The 19,014-nt window shown below is 47.1% G+C and overlaps 1 protein-coding gene across 1 annotated transcript in view; it reads right to left on the reverse strand.

The window, feature by feature from the left end:
- LOC115330545 (26S proteasome non-ATPase regulatory subunit 1) overlaps positions 1-19,014 on the reverse strand; it is a 78,054-nt gene that overhangs the window by 42,867 nt on the left and 16,173 nt on the right. The window contains 7 exon segments of the mRNA XM_040218855.2: positions 1,791-1,872; positions 4,921-4,989; positions 7,643-7,755; positions 10,261-10,329; positions 15,116-15,259; positions 18,279-18,417; positions 18,419-18,464. Coding sequence (XP_040074789.2) covers positions 1,791-1,872; positions 4,921-4,989; positions 7,643-7,755; positions 10,261-10,329; positions 15,116-15,259; positions 18,279-18,417; positions 18,419-18,464 — 662 coding nt within the window.

A 19,014-nucleotide genomic window follows, 5' to 3' on the forward strand; every position in this document is an offset into this window, starting at 1 on the left:
GTTCCTCTGGGAAAAGGAAAGATACAGTTGAACCTCGATTTTATGAAGTTCCCGATTTAACGAATCCACAATAGAACTAGAACCTCGTCGACCGGTTCTCAGATGATACGATTCCCGTTTCCTGCAATTACGATTGCCATCCCGTTCGTTTTTAACGTGAAACGTTCTTTGGCCCGGTGCTTGGCGATTCGTGAAGCCCAGAGTGGTATAACTGACAAGTGGTGATTTGGAGCAGCTCTTGTAGCAGAAGAAGACGGGTTTTCAAGCAGAGATTCCCACTTTTAGAGCAGACAATCTTGAGCCTTCATGTCGGAAAATTTTATACAATCTCTTTGAAAGCTAGCCTGTGGAAAAAGTGCAGTTGTTGGAGTGCTAGGGAGACTATTTAAAGTGCAATACCTACAGGGAACCTGGCCACTAGAGATATTTATTTATTTATTAAACAATCATACAGCAGTGATTTCGCAGTTGTCTCAATTAACCTATTAGGAGTACCGATGGCGTCTTTGGTCTGTGCTTGACGTAAAAAGATGTTTGTGGCTACTTTGCAGGGATTGTATCACACTGCTCTCACTCGTATTCCACCTGCTACTGTTTACAAAGCAGCACAGTGGAGCACATAGCTACTCTAACCAACCACAATGAATAGCACTAGCTATTCATTGTAATTCATGTGAGCACCGTTCGCACAAAAAAACAACTCTTCGTTAGCCATGTGCAAATAATGAATTTCGGGTTCGAAGCCAATTCAAAGTGAATAGTGGTTTTCGCCGAATATTTTTAATCGAATATCGAATAGTTGCCGCACCTTCGTTCACGCCTTTCCCTACTGTTACACCCTGCTTAAACGAAAATTCAGCTGAACTTGCAAAGCTTGTCCCCAAGTTTCTAAATGCCCACTTATGAGCTTTGTTAAATTTGATCTAGCTATACTTATAAACTGTGGCCTCAAAAAGTCCGATACCTACATTGGGATGGCAAGTAAACAACAAATTTTACATAAAATCAAACCTATAAAGGAGCCCAGCCATAGCTAATTCAGGGAATTTATAAATCTGCTTGTTATATAAAAAAAAAAAAAAAAAATTTAAGCACAAATAATGAACACAGGTTGTTAGAACATTGCTACCAAACATATGCCCTTGCAAATTGTTTAATTTTGAATATTTTACTGCAATGTAAATATCAACAATCCCAAAATTTCCTTTTTTTATTTTTTTAATACACTAGGCACGCGCGTGCACTAGACCACTTTGAAGGTGTGTTTTTTGCCTAGGCACGCGGCTACGCTGCGGCGAAGCGAGTCACAAGATTGCGGTGTCAGCTCCGTGGGTATTGCTTTTCCGCAGTGCACCAGAGCTTAGGGAGAAGCGCACTCAAGAGAGCTAACCCACAGCAATCAACATTTTTAAAAATGTATGAATATCGCAGTTCATATTGAAGAAAATATCAAATAACATATTAATTGAAACTAATATTTCAATAATCGAATATTTGCAAAACCCTACTTTTCGCGCATATTACTTAAGTGTCCTAAAAAAAAAAAAACTGCACTTTCCTAATTTTCAGTGGCATCAACAACAATACAATGTGCCAGACAGTTTCATTTTTGAGAATAGCTCCCTTTTGGCAGAAAAGTGGGACGAGCTCTTCGAGGGAGGAGCTCATCCCACTTTTCTTAACGTATGACAAGCGACGCACACAGTATCGCTACCGAACCACTGGGTGTCCGCATCGCCGTTTGACCTCGCCGTCCGCCGGGAACATGCGCCAGAAGAGAGACTACGTACTGCGGGGGCTGCGTCGGCCGTCTCCATCTTGACTGGCGCGGCAGACGACGATGTTTCCGACTTCTCTTCCGCCCCCTCGGACCTGAAACGACAAACAAGGAAGGTTACGGTGACTCGAACGTGTCTCGACCCGGCGTGTTTAACATCTTGCGCATCCAAAGTGATCCCAAAGCGGCATCAAGTTACAGTAGAACCTCGTTGATACGTTCCCGGTTGATACGTTTTCCCGACTGTTACGTTCACAGGCGCCGGTCCCATTTAACTCCCATAGAGATACATGTAATAGTTTCCCGTCTGTTACGTCCAAAATCTGCCCCTCAGCGCTCCCAAACCCGTGCTTCCTGGGCCGCGCGAGGCTTTTCTATTGTCTTTTGTTGGCAACGTATGCCTCTCGGCTTCTCTGCTGGATTCTTCAAATTACCTAGTCGAATCCAAATCTCTTCAAATCCATAGCGGCTAATGAGCGAGCGACGGAACGATCGGAGTCCATTTAGGATAGTTCAACCAGCTCAAAGATTTCAAAATTTTAACGGGCTAGTTTCTAGCGCGTGTTTTAGTTCTTGGATCTTAACGGATTCTGTTCCTGTCGGATGTTGTGATGGAACTGATGGCAATGCGGCAGGCTCAGTGTGACGCCCGTTTCGACTTCGGGAGTGGAGCAAGAGCTGAGAAAAACTTGGTCGCTGCTCAACGCGGATGAGTGCAGTAGTCAGAAATCGTGCTGGAAACGATTTCTAGCAAAATAGGGGTACCGTTTCCTTTCTCCATTAGCCTCGCACGACATTCGCGGTTCTATTTTCTCCACTGAGAAATATGAAAAGTTGCTCCTCGAGGTAGCAATCGTCGTCACGCTTTAATCGGATAGATACGCTATAGGTTGACTGCTAGTTGTAAACAACTGGGCCGAAAAAGAATGCCCAGCTATATGGTAACTAACGTGGTAATTCTCCGAACCCCCAAAAGTAATTTTGGAGTAAATCCCAGTGTGAGGGTTGCTTCCCGTCACATCTGTAGCCCCATCAACAGCGTTATCGGTTGTTACGTTTTCCCGGATGATGCGTTTTTTTTTCCGCAGTCCCTGGAAAACGTATCAACGAGGTTCTACTGTACGTCCCAGGAGTCAGCGTGTCGCGCTGTTCAATGTCGTCATCCTGGCGGCGACGGGCGGGTCTATGTTGAAATTTTAATTGGGTATTAAGATGCTCCTACTAATAAGATCAAAAGAAAATCTTAACCCACAAAATTTTTAAGGTGTCTACATTACTACTATTAGTGTTTGTTCGAGTTCAAGAACCTCTTCAGCTTCCTTTTAAAGATGAAGGAATGTGAGTGTCGCAGTCCTCGTAGCGCCCCGACTCCTGGTCGTTCAAGCCTCCACGAACTCCGCTGCCCCGACGCCGCCAGAATTGCGGCCGGCGACGGCATGATGTTTCTACGACGTCGTCGGGCGGAAATTGAGGGACTGCTCTTTGGGACACGCTGAACGCGCCGGTCCGGGACGCTTTTCAGGTACCTTAGTTATAGTTAGGGTTCCACGTTTTCGACAAATATCGATAAACCCCAAAAATTAAACCCAGAGTCTGTTTGATAAAAATCAAGGAAAACCGATAAATGCCAAATTTATCGCAGGCACATATCCAGGGGGGGCCCGAGCCTCCCTCCTCTCTCTCTTCTCTTCTCTCCTCTCCTCTCCCTTTGTTCCCTACCCCCCACCCACGGCCTCATAGAGCATTTGTCATGGGCGGACCCTTCCCGAAACAAAATCCATACCTGCGTATTAAAGGGAAGAAGATTTTATGAACGGCTTTATTTCCAATTCACTTGGAACACAACCCTTAATGAATTGCCCTCAAAGCTGCTATTTTCGTCGGAACCATGCACATTATTTTCTCCTCTTTTATTAATGTGAAAGCATTAACTGTCTCATGGAGCGAGCCGACGTCATCAGTTTGAAGCACGAAAATGGCACCTTAAATCCTTCCTCCAAGTGTAGCCAGCCCCAGCTATGAAACCATGCGAAAAGCCTAGACATGGCACCTAGTTTCGCCGATCCCCAAGGAGCAAAGCAAAGCTGATGAATTTTCGGCTTCAGTCCCATCGGCTGGTGCGCGTCGACGAGGCTCCCATTGGCCGCTGCGTGTCAGTTTGATCAATCGCTCACTTGATGGCGCTGCGTGTCCGCGAGGGAGTGGCTCCACCGTTCCATGCCCAAGGTCAGGGGAGCGAAGATCAAGAAAGCGAAGAGCGCTGTGTGTGCTTTCACATTCACAACTCATAAGAAGTGCTTAGGTGTACCTCGAGCCTTTTATCGGTATAAGGACGTTTTCCAAGTATTCGGGCCAAGTGTATGTTTTCCTTGAATGTTGGAAAATTATATGTCCGTGCACTATTTGCTTCAACATAAACCACGACAATCCCCAATTTTCTGTCGGACAAGAATTAATAGCGTAAAGCACCGAATCCGGGAGAAAAAAAAATAAACCCCGAGAAAACAGATCTGAATGCGAAGAAAAATAAACACTGAAAACAGAACCCTAGTTATAGGGCACCATGGGTCACACACACCCATTTGGGAAACCTTTCAAGGTTTCCACAAAGGACAACTCTCGTACCGAAAGGGCAACTCTTGAACGGAGGGCAAAACTGGCTCTGCATTGTCTACGATGCGGGCACCTCTGCGGTACAAACGGTCGCGCAATCGACTTTGCGAGAGAGTCCGCAAGCGTCCACATCGGTTCCGACGACATCTGCATTGCCGCGGCTCATGCGTGCGTCGTTTGGAAACGCAGTTGTAGGTTGCAGGCAAAAATGCCATTTGGACAGAGGGAAAGTATGTTGTGTTGGAATCAGTAACTTTTGGCAGACGGTGTACCGTGAGAGCGATACAGGAAGTGGCTACAGCCACAGAGTGAGAACGGCAGCGCACGTCTCAGAAACGCCCAGCCTCCGGCGCGCAACTCGCATCCTCCACCGTACTCTGGCTGGGCACGCGTGCTAGAGGTGTTTGCGCCGGAGGCGGGACGATCGAAGCTCCTCCCTACCATTATCACCGACTATGCAGCAGCCAGGCACACGACACGCTTTGTGTTAGAACAAACATCGAGCGGAGCTGCGGCGGGCCGCCACTCACCGTCCTGTCTCTTCCTGAGGAGGTTCCGCCGAAATAGATTCCGTGGTCTTGGCTGCGTCCTGAGAAGCCCTGGCGACAGAGGTGTACGCGCGTTAAGTGCGGAAGGCCGTGGATACCGTACCGCGGCGCAAACTTGGGCACTCGCTCGGCCTTGCGGCGTGCGCAATACCCGCCGAACCCAACGAAAGCGCTAGTGGGGTGGCGGGTAGCCAACAATAGTCCACTCCAAGCGAACTGAGTCCTTGGGTGGGAAAGAGAGCATTTACAAGGTGCTTTTCTAGTGGCTCGAGAATTTTTAAAGAAAGGTAACCTTTCAACCCTGGGGTTAAGTTGGTGGCTAAGGGGGCATCAATACGAGGTGAGAACGACAGGGTCTCTCTTACGTGCTCGCGTTTCACTGCGCTTTGGCTGCACGTGCACACTCGAGCCTCACCAGATGCCCGAGGAGGGACGCTCCTCTGCCGTTCTTGTCCGTCAGTGACTCGAGAAAAAAAACTGTTTTGCTTAACTACTTTTCGTTCTTGGAGGAACAATGTAGTCGCTCCGTCTCATTATAATCTTGCTTCAATGTCAAATGTTTATTAAAAAGTTTGTGGTGGGCGTTACAGGGCGAAAAATGTCACCCTCACTCCCCTTGTGTCTGAAACTCGGCGGGCAGACAGCGCAGCGACATCAATCCCTTTGCTCTGCGCTTGCGTCGCAGTGCTGACATCACCCACGGCGGGAACGCGTGGATTGCGGAATTGGCGCTACTATAACCAGTAAAAGATAGAGTAAAATTTAACTACCAAAGCATCACGTCCTGCGACAGCAAATTTCAAAGAAAGCGTCAGTGGAGCTACGGTCCCTCAGCACTTCCACACACCTGCCCGTACGGTGTTCTCCGCATGCATGCCCCGCCCACGTCATGTGCCCGAGTAACGGGCCCAATGAAACTCTGAAGCTGTCGGTACTGTTTACGACTTAATTTTTGTCCGTCACGACATATTCGGTCGACTCGCATCTTTTGCGAACCGCTCCAACACTTGTACGGTGGACAAGAATGACTGGACACGAAGGCAAGTGACAGACGGGGCAACAGAGTCAGTCTTAGTGAAGAATAAGAAGTGTGTGAAAGACACAATTGCCGATGAAGGTTGTACCTCTTGCATTAAAAAGTACATTTTGAGAACAAAGTTCTGACGGATAAAGCCTTCCTTCCGGTTTTCAGACGCAAACCAGTTGTATGTAATACTCTGATCGGAGTTCAGCCTACTTAACAAATAAATAAACATCCGTTTCTATGCGCGCTAAGATTTGATTGTCGTTGCTGCGGCGATCGATGGATATCGCCGTGGAAGCACACTGAATGTAATTAATTGCTTTCGCTCTTAGGATAGGGAAATGGGGCTTGGAAACATCTAGAACGTCGCAGGGCCTAAACTTTTCCACTGGTTCATCCGCTTGCGAAGACTCCAGGGCCGGCTCGCTAGAAACAGCATCTAAGCTGAAGCTGGGTAAAAGAAAGCACTGCCAAAGCCAGAGCACGAGAGGAGCGGGACTCAAACCGCATCTCAAGACACTTGCGTGCCCCAGCCTTTGCAGTGCTTTCTTTGACCGAGTCTCAGCTGAGACGTTCTAGCAAGCTGGCCCTGGTTCGCCAGGGGCAGGCTGTCGCCGTTCGCCGCCGCTCCCATAGGTTTTCGGAGGAGTTTCCAGTACTGGGGAAGCTATATCGTATTTGGTTTCACATTTGAATAGGAGCTCTGTTCGTCCACACAATTGTTCCCTATGTTCCAGGACCTTCACGCCCACAACCTCGGTTGGCAATTCGGAGAGCAAGTCGTCTGCTTCTTGTGCAGGGGTTGCGGTGATGTCAGAATGACGCCGAGTTCCGATTGTTTTTCATCGGAAGGATAGTGGGTAGACCTCAACGTTAGATGCCTTGAGGTCTACCCACTAGTTGTTTTTACCAGCCAGTAAGAATTGGCGTTCTGACATCACCACAACCCCAGTGCAAGCAGACAAACTTTCGCTCCGCATAAAGGCTACACCGTGGTGCCCGGAACGTGTCTTTGACTGGCAATGGCACCTATAGTGTCCCGTACCGTGCACACGTCAAAAGTGGTTCCCAAGTAGCAACAAAAATACCGGTCCCAGACGCGTTCCGGACACCGTCGTTGTACCAAGGTGTGGTCTACTTGCGAAACAAGTCGGCGTCATGTCCGATTTTGCTGGGCTCGACAGGCAATGCACTTTGTAGCTAACCAGCTGAGAAACACACTGCCAAAGCTAGCACCCGCACACCCACACACGCTGTCAAGACTGACGTCAATGTGACGTTTGTCAGTGAATGGAAATAAATTGCCTCAAAATGTTGTTTTAATTAGTAATGATGCCCAAAAATTTGAGAGAAGGATAAATATACACTATTTTCAAGCTCTGGTATGCAGTTAGAAATAAATGCAATGGGCATACCGATTCTTACAGGTTCTCTTAGAATGTTTTCGAATTATCGCTTTTTGTAAGATCTATAGATGGCTGGAATAGCTTGCCCGACAGTGTTGTAAATTGCCAATGCTCATTTTTATATTCGTTAAAAAAAAAAACTCCAACTTGCTGTCCTGATGTCTGAACGTGTATTATTATCACGCATTCTCCGTATCCCATACCCACCCCCACTTAGGCACGTCAACGGCTGACGGTACAAAGTAAATAGATAAAGAAATGTGCCGTCGCTCACCCGTTTGTGGACGGGGCCAGGGCCCTGAGGGCCTGCAGCACCCTGGCTAGGAACTGCTGGGTGGCGCTCTCGTACAGGTCGAAGGCGATCTGGTACGCCATCAGCGTGGACTCCTGCGCAGGGAGGGGCCCGCCACATTCGAAAACGTGCAGTCGGCAGCGCGACAGTCCTCGCCCGGCGCTTTCACGTCGACCGCGACGTTGTAGAGATATTGTCACAAATGACAATTGTTGAGGCGACAAAAACTTACTAAACGTTTAGTAGGGCGAACTTCTGCCCAAAACAAAAGGAAACAGAAGATAACAGCAGAGCGTCGCAGGCGTTGAAGGCGGCGTAACAGCAGGATCGATCGCCGGGGCAAGACTGACTCCGGCTAGCCACATGAAGCCCCTTTTGTACACATGTGGGCTTCTGGAACAATCGGCGTAGAAGGTTCGGCACGTAGAACATTCTGGCCTCGAACATGCAACAGAGTTCTCGAATTTACCAGAACACTCAATTGCAAGAATAAATAGAAGACGCGTCGCTCCCAGGAGTCAAACCCTGGATCTTCGCGTGGGAAGCAAGCAGGATAATCGCTAGGCCATGGCCGCGCTGCCTACTTGGTCAGCTACGTGCGCGGCAAAATGCAGTCGAACCCGGATATATTGAATTCAAAGGGGATCGTAAAATAGTTCGATATATCAATAACTTGATATACGAAAATATGTTGAATTAAGCTTGAGTTGAAATTTCTTGGCATCTCTGCTAACAGCGAAAGTCGCGACAAACAGGAGCTTACCAAGTAGAGCATCCACGAGCCACCAAATACAGTACAGCATAGTTAGGGGAGACTGCAAACACCTCCGCGCTTACATGCGTGGAGGTGTTTGCCTCCGTGCATGTAAGAAAGAGAAGCCGAAAAACAAGACGCATAAAAACAATATTAAAAAAGTTAAGCAAGCAACAAAAAAGAAAGCTCACTAAATTCAGGCAGCAAAAAAAGAAAGGCAAAAAAAGAAGAAAAAACAGGCAAAGCAATAACGGCAAAAGAAAAGGGTAAACAAAGACAAGGCGTTTGAAGTGTGGTTGCACAACCATCGTCACTACACTGGACTTGCCGAAGACTTTTTTTTTTTGCTCATTTTATTTTGGGGCTAGGGAGTCGCGCAGCATCAGCAGTGTTTGGGGAAAGGGCACAGGCTGCCGTTCCAACAGCGGGCACCAATACAAAAAGACAACGCTCCTATAGTATTACATGCGATTTTCAAGGGGATGCTTGGACTGTTTGATATAAACAATAATTCAAAATAGCCGTGTGTGATATAACCGGGCTTGACTGTATACCTATAATAGAACATGCATGCACTGTGCAAGGCCCCCAAACTACTAGTATAGATAAAAATAAATTAGAAAAACTTCCAAATCTAGCGGCTAGGTATGCTTTAGGATAATCTGCGAAAATTAGAGAGCTTGGTGCGATGCACTCGAGGCAATTGCTGAAATACAGTACGCTGGAATGCCACAGCGTGAGGCTTCGTTTGAAGTTTTTCCACGGAGCATTTCACTCCCAGATTGGCATCCCACGTGAGGCCTACACGTTTTCCCCATATATTACCTATCCGCGCGTGTGGATCATATTCATAAAGTGTGTGGATACAGGTGTAAGACGGCAGCTTTAGAGAGTTGATATCTTTTCCAAAAACAATTTGCCAGTGAAACAGATTACCTTCTGCTGTGGTCTTGTTTTGTCAAACAATGTTTTTAATACTGCTCTGGAAACGATGGGTTCATTTGACTGATCGGATGATGTAAAAAGTTAAATCCCAAACCGAAGACTTTTTAACTCCATAGATTATAATTATATTCACGCATAGGAGCTGCACAACTTGTTTTGCAGTTTAGTTTATTGTGCGATTTGCTTTAAACTTTATGAGTGTGAAGAATGCTCTGAACATCGCAAACTATTCAAAAATGCTTTTAAAGTCGCAAAATATAAAAAAAATTATTTCATTGTCGCAAAATGGGGCGTATTTCATTGTGTCTATATGGTGCTTCGATCCTAGTTTGTCGAAGATGATTACCTGCTCATTCATCTTTTGTTTTTTGTACGTCCCTGTCCCCCTCCCCCCCTCCCTCTGTAATGCCCAAAGACACCTCCTACACTTCCTATGAAATAATTAACTGAAAAATTTTAAATTGTCATTTAAAACTTATAAATCATTCTAGAGCTTTCATTTATGCCTCATTGGATTCTGCAGACCTAGTTTACAGATACATTAACTTTTTATTTTGGTATCTGAATTTGTCTTAATCCTGCCCATAAACTTTGCAAATTAAACTTTTAGTATCAGTTAACTAATTAGGGTGTGTGAAAACCAAGTACATATTTGTAGTCGGATTGTAAATTCATATAAGCTCCACAGATTTTGTTTATATGGGATCACAAGCTATATCAAGAAGCTCTAGACGCAGTGCTTCCCCTTAAGGCATAAAGAAATGGCTACTTTAGGGTCGTTGTTCGCAAAACCTTCTCCCAAATTTCTGACCCGGCGGCTCAGCAGCCGCCACCTCGCACCGGCCAGGTGGCGCCAGCCGCACCCCAATTCCAAAGGTTCAGAGGATCGGGCACAACTCACCCCACTTCCCTCCAGGAGCCGCAGCAGCACGTCAGCCACAGACTGGGCGTCGTCCAGGAAGATCAGGCACTGCAGGGGGAAAGGGACATGTTGCACTCAAGGCCACACCGCTCATTCCAGCCGGTCCAAGCGTGATGCTCCAGGCAAGCGATATCCGAGCACCTGTCATCCACGTTTTCTTCCAAACCCTCACCAATCGAAAAAGCTATGCAGGGAAGCCGGTCCCTCCAGATTGTGCTTTGACCCCAACCGCGGCGTAAGAAGGGACGTAAGGCATGGCGAATGCTGCGACGTGCTCAGCGCGTTCACGAAATCGTTTTTGCAACCTCCGAGGCATGAAACTATAGGACTAACGATGAAGCTGTGACTAAGTAACACGCATAGTGCAAGTGGCACGTTTTACAGGACGCAGCGCACGCAAAAAACGCTTTTAAAAACAATCGTGTCTCCCATAGAGAAGCATGGGAAACAGGGCCTGCGACAAGCTGCCACTGGTGGCTGATCAAAGTCATCTGGCTCCACCGAATGACTCTTCAAATACTATTACTATTAAATTAGGGAGTGTCTACATCCACGCGCGGGGATGTAGCCATGTCGGGAGGAGATAAGGCTCCATCCACGCACTACGTCACTTCCGGCGCCCGCGTCACTTTTTTGCGTGGACGGAAGCAGTTCTTTTTCCGTCTCCTCTCCGTCCACGCAGCAATCAACCTACGGTCTACGGTCTTGTCTCCCATTGTTTTGTCTCGTGCTCGGTGGCCATTGCTCCTTGCGTTCCTGCCGTGAAAGGGACTGCTGTTCTTGCCTGGTCTTCCCCAATCCCCAAGCGGGTTTATCCGAAGTTTATTTATTTTTTTTTTTTTTTTTTTTTTCTTGGTCAAGAAAACTTTGTGTATTAGCACACTCGCGCTTCTGATATGCCTCCAGTTTTGGTTGCCGGGGATTCGATGGTGAAATACTTGTCCCAGTATTTCACATCGAATAACCGGGTGGCTGTCGAAGTGCGGGTGTTCAGTAACATTAGGATCAAGGCTTTGCTTCTCGAAGTTTCTGACGCCCTGCTCGATTTTGGCACAAACAACACCAGCGTTTGTGACTGCGCGTACGTTGACAAGTACCGTCGGCTGGCCGCTCAGATCTTGGAACGCAATCCGACGACGCAGATCGCTTTTTCTTCCGAGTTGGGAGAACAGGTTCTTTTCGTTGGAGTGTCAGCGTAGGCAGAGTGCAGTGATCCAGGCGTAGAATGATCGGCACAAAGAAGTGAACTGGCTCCTGCAGGAGTTCTGCCGCAAGAAGGGCTTCGTGTTCATCGGTGGTCTCGTGGATGAGTGGCATCTGTGCATCGGCTACTGTTTTATTTGACATGAAATGAACTGTTTCTGGAATCTTTTACCCAGTTTTCTCGATTGAATGCTCTCAATAGGTTTGTTATTACTGAGTCTAATGCAAGCTTTCCCTTCTCGCGCAATCTTTGTGAGATAGCGAGCGTGCGCGCAAGTCAAGAACATACGAAGCGTGTGCCCGCACTTGTCCCCTTCGATGCACATAAGCTCACACTACAACGCCTTAAACGAATTAAGCCAATCACATACACGGCGAAGCCTCGCCGCCTCGCCTCAGCAGCGATGTGCACATGGGCGAAGGCCCCAGAGGCCGCAGCCGCGCCAAGCCAACCAAGCCCACACCACATGGCTGCAGGCTGCACGCCCACACGCACGCTGCCCACACGTGTGTGTGTGACTCCTGGACAACATAAATATAAAGACATCTACAGATACTATTTTTATGACGCATGATATTTCCTATCAGTGTTAGAAAACAGTGAAACATTGATAAATTGTCTAAGAAATTGTAAGGTCACGTGATATATTAACTTTAAAACAACAATAGAATGTAACCTCTTTATTTTTAGATCCTATATTTACTTGTAAGAAAGCATAATATGTAAATAAAAACAAATTATGTCCTTAAATTATAAGTCACGTGGCCTTTTGCATGGATGGAGCCTTATCTCCTCCCGACTTGGCTACGTCCCCGCGCGTGGATGTAGCCTCGGCCATTAAATTATTATGAAAAAAGCAGCTTGCGAGGGGACCTTATTTTGCAGCTGCGATGAGTGCGAGGTCCACACTCACATATATCTTGCGCCGTGGCCCAACGGACTTTTTGAACGCAGTTGGGGACCTGGTATGTCCCTGCTGTGTATGGTGAGAAACAAAGGATCCCAACGTCCGCAGGGGAATGTAGGGTTCAAGGAACAGAATGCAAGTATTCCGGGTAGCTTCAAAACAGCCCTTGTGGGCCGGCGGGGGTCGTATAGAAGCCGTGGAGTAAACGGCATGCCGACAACTGGGCGAGTGAAGGACCACACCCAGATCAACGACCTGGATGTCTGCGAGCATTCGTTCTAAGCAAGTGCCTTTGACTTGTATACCGGGTGTGTCAAAGAAAACTAAAAAATTCCGACCCATGAAGTTTCTGGTTGAAAGGAAGAAGAAACTTTTATTGGGAACAAACTGCCAGCCACAGCAGACGTCGGGAATTGCAAAAAACATACTACCGAATTTATTCGAATATAAGTCAACCTTTTTTTTTTTTTCGGAAATGTTGTCAAAAATTAAGTCGACCTATAATCGTGACCAAAAAATTTCGACCTACATTTGCAACCAAATGTTGCGACCCTACCTAGGGCATGGAGCTATCGAATCACCGAGCCTGTGTTGCCATAGAGCGTGCCGCTTCTTGTTTCAGAAAGCTTTTGGGTCACGAAGACAACTGAAACAGCAGCAACCGATAACCCCCCGGACCGCACAAAATGCTACAGAAAAGAGCTTTGAGAGCGCGCGCCGTCTCCACGCCCGACCACGTGCTGTGTTCTGCACGCTACTCCACGCCAGATTGGTTGCGCTGGCTCAAATCATTCACTACAGTCCATCTCAACGGCATAGAGGAGCAGGCACATATTTGCGCACGTTCGGTTTTGCAGCAAAGGGCCCGTGTTTTGCCGTACGTTGGTGGTTTTTCTGCCGTGGTGCCGTGCAATATGAGCCCACAAGCATTCACTGGGGACGAATTATCCGGTGAGAAAAAAAGTTCGAACTACCAAACTTTTCCTCTTATAAAAATGTATGGCCGTTCGCTGGGGCTTTTGAACAGGATCGAATTAAACGAAAAGTCGAATTAACCGAGGTCGAACTAACGAAAGTTTGCTGTATCCATTTTCATTTCGTCAATCTCAGAACAAACTCCAGTCGTATTCCACTTCGAAGTCTGTAATAAGAGTATCTACATTCTGCATACTCCTTTTACAACAGACCAAAATCTTCATCACTTTATCACTCTCATGGTCTGTTATAATAGGTTCATACCGCATTTCCTTTTTTTTTTTTTTTTTCTTTTTCCGCACCATTTTTTAAAGGGGCCCTGCAATCATATTTAAGCGTCTACCTTTTATGCAGTTACCACGTCTCTTGGGGTTCGGGCAAGCCAGCGGGCACGGAAAGAGTAGCTAAATATCAGTGCACCATATTTTAACCGGACGACACGGAAACCTCCTCCACCGACGAGGGCGACCCGCGGTACCGAGAGCGCGCAAAATGTGACGTCTTTGGTCCTGGGCTTTCTACTGGTCAGAGCCACTAAAAACTTCTTTTTGGTCAAAATACAAAATATAAGTGGCGCAAACCGTTTCAATTATTTATAAAAGTAGTTTTTGTTCACTATTATAGATGAAAAAAGAAAGAAATGCAGTTTATAAAGTACGGAAACAAGAAATGACCCGTCAACATACCCGCCGCCAAGCGGTGGAAAAGGCGGCGCATACTAGAAAAGAATAGTGGGATAAGGCACCGACACGGGAAAATCCTGGATGTACGCGGTGGCGCTGCAGTCGTATGGACAGGAGGATCCGACCGGCTCCGAGCGTTCCGAAGGCCTTCGGCGAGAGGCTCTGTCTTGCGGTTTGGCCGTTTCGCGGTTTGGCAGCGCGAAGTGGCTCCCATTCTGAACTGACCTTTACCCCGTGTTTGCTGTCGTTTGTGGCTAATGAAGTGTCATGCCGAATTAGTGTTTAATCGCGCAGCGAACGCAATGAAAGCCGCTTTGGCTGCCCGCTGCATACAGCCTATCCAGAACATGCTTTAGTGGCGCCCTCTGGCGCCGTCGACACGGAGTGCGGCGGCCGTGAGCGCTCGATGAGCCCACTATTCCTCCTCTAGTTCACGGCCACTCAAGCCAGGACCTATGACGTCTTAAGGAGATTATTCTTTGCTTGTTTTTGTAATTCTAAATTGCCTATAACTTTTAAAATAAAGCGAATTTCGGAAAAAGAAAAGTTTCACTAAGTTACTACGTTCAGTGCTCTCAGGTTCGGTGCAAATTAAAAAACAATAAAAAGTTCTTGCAGGGCCCCTTTAATGGTTTGAAAAACTTTCAACAATGTTATAAACAACCATTTCTTTCTAGATGGTATGCACATTTGATCCTACAATTGCAAAAAAAGCTTCACTCTAGCACAGTGGTGGACCTCAACCACCAGGGGGGAGGGGAGGGTAATGGACAATTACAGTGACCAAAGGGTGAATGAGGGAAATCAAATAAACTTAATTCACAGATTCGGAACGGAGAATAATTTGCCCTACTCACTCGGTCTTTGTCTATTTAGTTCTGCGAGGCAGTCGGCGGTGCTCGATACGACTAAGCCTTTGGGGACCCCAAAAAGGCCTTCAGGGTCCCTCATTTGAGCACCTTTGCTCTAGCGAAATGCGGTTCCAGGGCCGGCTTACAGACGGCGCGTTCTCTCGCAAAACCGCAACGACACGGTCGTAAGCGAGAGTGTGCCTGCAAGCCCCACCTGACACATGTTGACGTAGTCCGGGGTGTCCAGCTCCCTGTACAGCTTCACCAGGGCCCGCAGCACCTCGTCCTGGAAGGCCCTGTTCTGCACCAGGGTCATGGCCACCTTGGAACTGTACGCCAGCATGGCCCCCACGTCCTCCTGTACAAACATCCATTAAAAAAATTGAGCTGTCCTGCATTAATCCACGGCACAGCCACAGCAACGGCTGCGACACGTCACGGCGAAGTCGCTGGGCATCGGCTCCGGGTGCGGGTGCGTAAAGAAAATGTTTGGAACAAAAAATGAAATCGCTCCCTTTTGTCCTAAAAGCTTCTGGCACTGACTGCGCTAAACAACATTTTGTTATCTGCTATTTTCCTTCCAAGAAGCGCACCCAGTGGCAGTTGGGCACTACAGAAACACCCAAGTATATAACAAGCTGATAAACGCTGTGGCATAGCTCAGTAGTAACACCTCCACTTCGCACACACCGGACCCAGGTTTAATCCCCACGGGTGTGAATTACGCAATCCCTAGTCAACTCTCACGGCTGTCTTCCCTTGCAGTCTTTCATTGGGGTTTAACTAAAGATGCATAAAAGATGCATAAAACGAAGAAAAAAAAAGTTCATTACGAATTTATTTGAAACAAAAAGATCCCGTTTTGATTGTTTTACGTACAAAAGTTTAATTTGCAATTTTCCACGTGCAATTGAAAGTATAGGTGCTCATGTAGGACAGCACAAACATGCTAGAGCCATGCTGGGTAGCCTTTTCTAAGAACATTTTCCACAACATAAAGAGAGCAAAGATTTTTTGCTGTTGAATTTCTGCTACTATTGTGTATGCACTACATTTCATTATACTTTTGTTTATCCTTTTGAGCAGTAAAATGCAGTAATGTGATTGGTACAAGTCATTTTGAAGCCCCTTTTGGAGCAGCTAAGAGGAAATTTTGGAGCACCAAAAGGAACTTTTGGAGCACAAGTTTACACTTCATTTTCATTCCTACCACTACAAGTACTACATGTTAAAATTGATGTGTTACCCTGTCTATATCAAGAGACATGCCTACTTTGCCTTCCCACTTTTGTGCGACTCCCTCGCACACAAGGGTTTCAGTGCCAGAATGCCAACGGATTGTTCCCTCTCCCTGTTTCTGCAAGTGCTAGGGACCATTGCTGTCCACTACGGTACCTATTACATGTCAACTCCCACACAGGATTCTACAACCAGCGACTGAAAATGCCCTACCATGCCCCTCCTTCACTTGCAATGTCCCACCACTGGATCTTTTTAAGCTGTGCCTGGCCTTTAACCACTACTTCAGTAGGCAACAGAGTTCCACGTCATGTGACAGGACTATCAGTGGCTGTTTCACCTCCCGCCCTTGGGTTTCGGTGTCCACAGACCGCTGTCCCTGTTTCTGCAGGTGCTGGAAACGATCGCTGTCCACTGTGGTACCGATTACACATCAAGTGTCACAAGGGATTCTACAACCAGCGATGGAAAATGCTTTGTCATCCCTCCCTTCACTTGCAACATTCCGCCACTGGATCTTTCCAATGGGTAGATTGTAAATAAATCAATAAATAAACTAGATGTTTTGTGTAGAAGTACCACGCACTACAATAATATGCTGAATGATGAAGGACACAGCCAAAGGTAAACCAAAGAGTATATTCCACGGAAATCGTGTTGGAACAGACTAATATTGTCACGAATGACAAAGGATGAGGCGGTGAGCTAACTGGAGAAACTACACGTTTAATTGGATCAACTTGTGCCCAAAATAAAACAGAAGAACGTTAGCGTCGCAGGCGTCAATGTCGGCGAAACAGCAGGATTGAGCACTGGAGCAAGACTGACTGCGCCTCGGCATGCGGAGTTCCTTATGTACACGCGTGGGATTCTGGAACAATTGGCGTAGAAGGTTCGGTGCGTAGAAAATTCGGACCTCGAACAAGCAACAGGATTCTCGAATTTACCAGAACACGAAATTGCAAGAATAAATAAAGGACACGTCGCTCCCTGGAATTGAACCGTTAGGCCACGGCTGCGCTGCCTACTGGGCCAGCTCCGCGCGCGGCAATATTGAGCACACAAGTGGATATCTCATTAAAGAGGATGCAAAAAAACTGCAATTATTAATTCAGATAAAAACAAAGTTCTTGTCATTTGATCATTAACATCAATGACAATTTATATGCTATTTATGTTAATGATAACAAAAATACACATTTTGGATGATAAATAAGCTTTAAGATAAGATGATAAGCGCCGACGGACTCATTGATCACTGCCACATCGAGTTTTGCGAGCACAATCACAGGATGGCACCAAATCGCAGAGCTCAAAAAGTGGCATTTAGCAAACAAATTTTCGATTTCACTAAGCGGAAACTTTACTTCATTTCATAGTAGCAATGTATCGAGAAAATCTGTTAACAAATATAGATTAACGGAGACAATTTACACTGCAATGTGGTACTACAATTTGCATTTATCCTATAATTTAATTCCTGAGATGCTTGAAAGTGGAAGCTAAAAAAGTCGGCTTTATGCTCAAAATTTGAGGCCATGTAAAACTATAATGAACGCAAAATCGGAAGATACAACTCCGAGAAGCTATAATGATTGTTATTATCTTTCGAATACAACCACTCCGGTGCCGATAGGCTTGGTAGCTACCGAAAATGAGGACCAAAATTTGACATAGGAAATGCATGGGGTCTTCTACCGCGATATCCTCTCAAGGGCCGTGCAAACAGGACATGATACACGCTGCAGCAGCAAAGAAAGAGTATACCACTCTGGAAAGGCGCTAAAGTTGCGGCGTGCATTTTATGTATGGACATCGATCACACAAACAGCGTGCCTTTCCTCCATGCCACCTCTTATCCCCATTCTCGTTTTCGGGAGGTTCAGGACCAAAAAAACGGCGACGGAGGCGTCAGCAATAACCAGCAGGGCGCGCAAGCGACCACCCAGAACCGAGAGTGTGCTCTGAGCCTCCATCCAAGGACGCGAGCAAAGGAAAGCTTTCCTCCCGGCAAAAAAAAAAACTGTGGAAAGGCGGACTGCTGGAAAGCCTCAGCTAGCGGTATGGCAGACGCCGCGACCGTAGACGTCCATTCAAGAGGCAAGTGCCGGCGGATCCCAAAGGGGAAAAAAGCTCACCGCAGCCACGATGGCCTTCTGGAACATGTCCATGCGGCGCGTCTCGAGGGCGATGCCCACGGCCTGCCGGAACTGGCCGTCCTCGAAGCAGCGCTGGAACATGCGGTCCACGATGGCCTCCAGCCGGGCGTCCACCGCCGCCCCCCTCCTGGCGCCGCAGCTTCGTGTAGTGGTCGATGCACTTGGCTGCACGCAGACACCCCTGCCCCGTTCACACCCGCTCCCGCCAAAACGCCAACGCCCCCCCCCCCCCCCCCCCCCCCCCCCCCAGCAACTCGCGACTTCGGGGGACCCTTCGCACACTTGCACTGGCTTACCACCCGGTTCTTGTCTCTTACGACGAGAGAACAGCCTGCCTCGTCATCTGCAAGCTGACCCCAGAACTGCATTTTGCTTTTGCGGTATTTGCGAGATTAAATGTAAGTACTATCAACGAGAAATGGTCGTTTACAACATTAACGCCAGTTTTTTTAGCAAAAAAAATAGAAACTACGCAGAAATGCCGAGGGTTCCAAGGCCACTGGATAGATGGTGCCAGTTTGTTCTCTCGTCATCTGCAAGAGGTTGCAAGGCACTCGGTCATTAGCGGTCGCAAGTGCGTGAACAAGCCTCGAAGGGCGAGTCCAGTCAACATTTTAAAATTTGGGATTACGACAGTTTTCGGCTCAGTCAGTGTTCCTGAAATACGAGGCATATTTTTTCCCTCAATGTTGCGCGTACTAGTTTTTTGTAAATA

The sequence above is a fragment of the Ixodes scapularis genome, unplaced genomic scaffold, assembly GCF_016920785.2.
Source record: "Ixodes scapularis isolate PalLabHiFi unplaced genomic scaffold, ASM1692078v2 PGA_scaffold1__304_contigs__length_218370807, whole genome shotgun sequence".
Lineage (NCBI taxonomy): Eukaryota > Metazoa > Arthropoda > Arachnida > Ixodida > Ixodidae > Ixodes > Ixodes scapularis.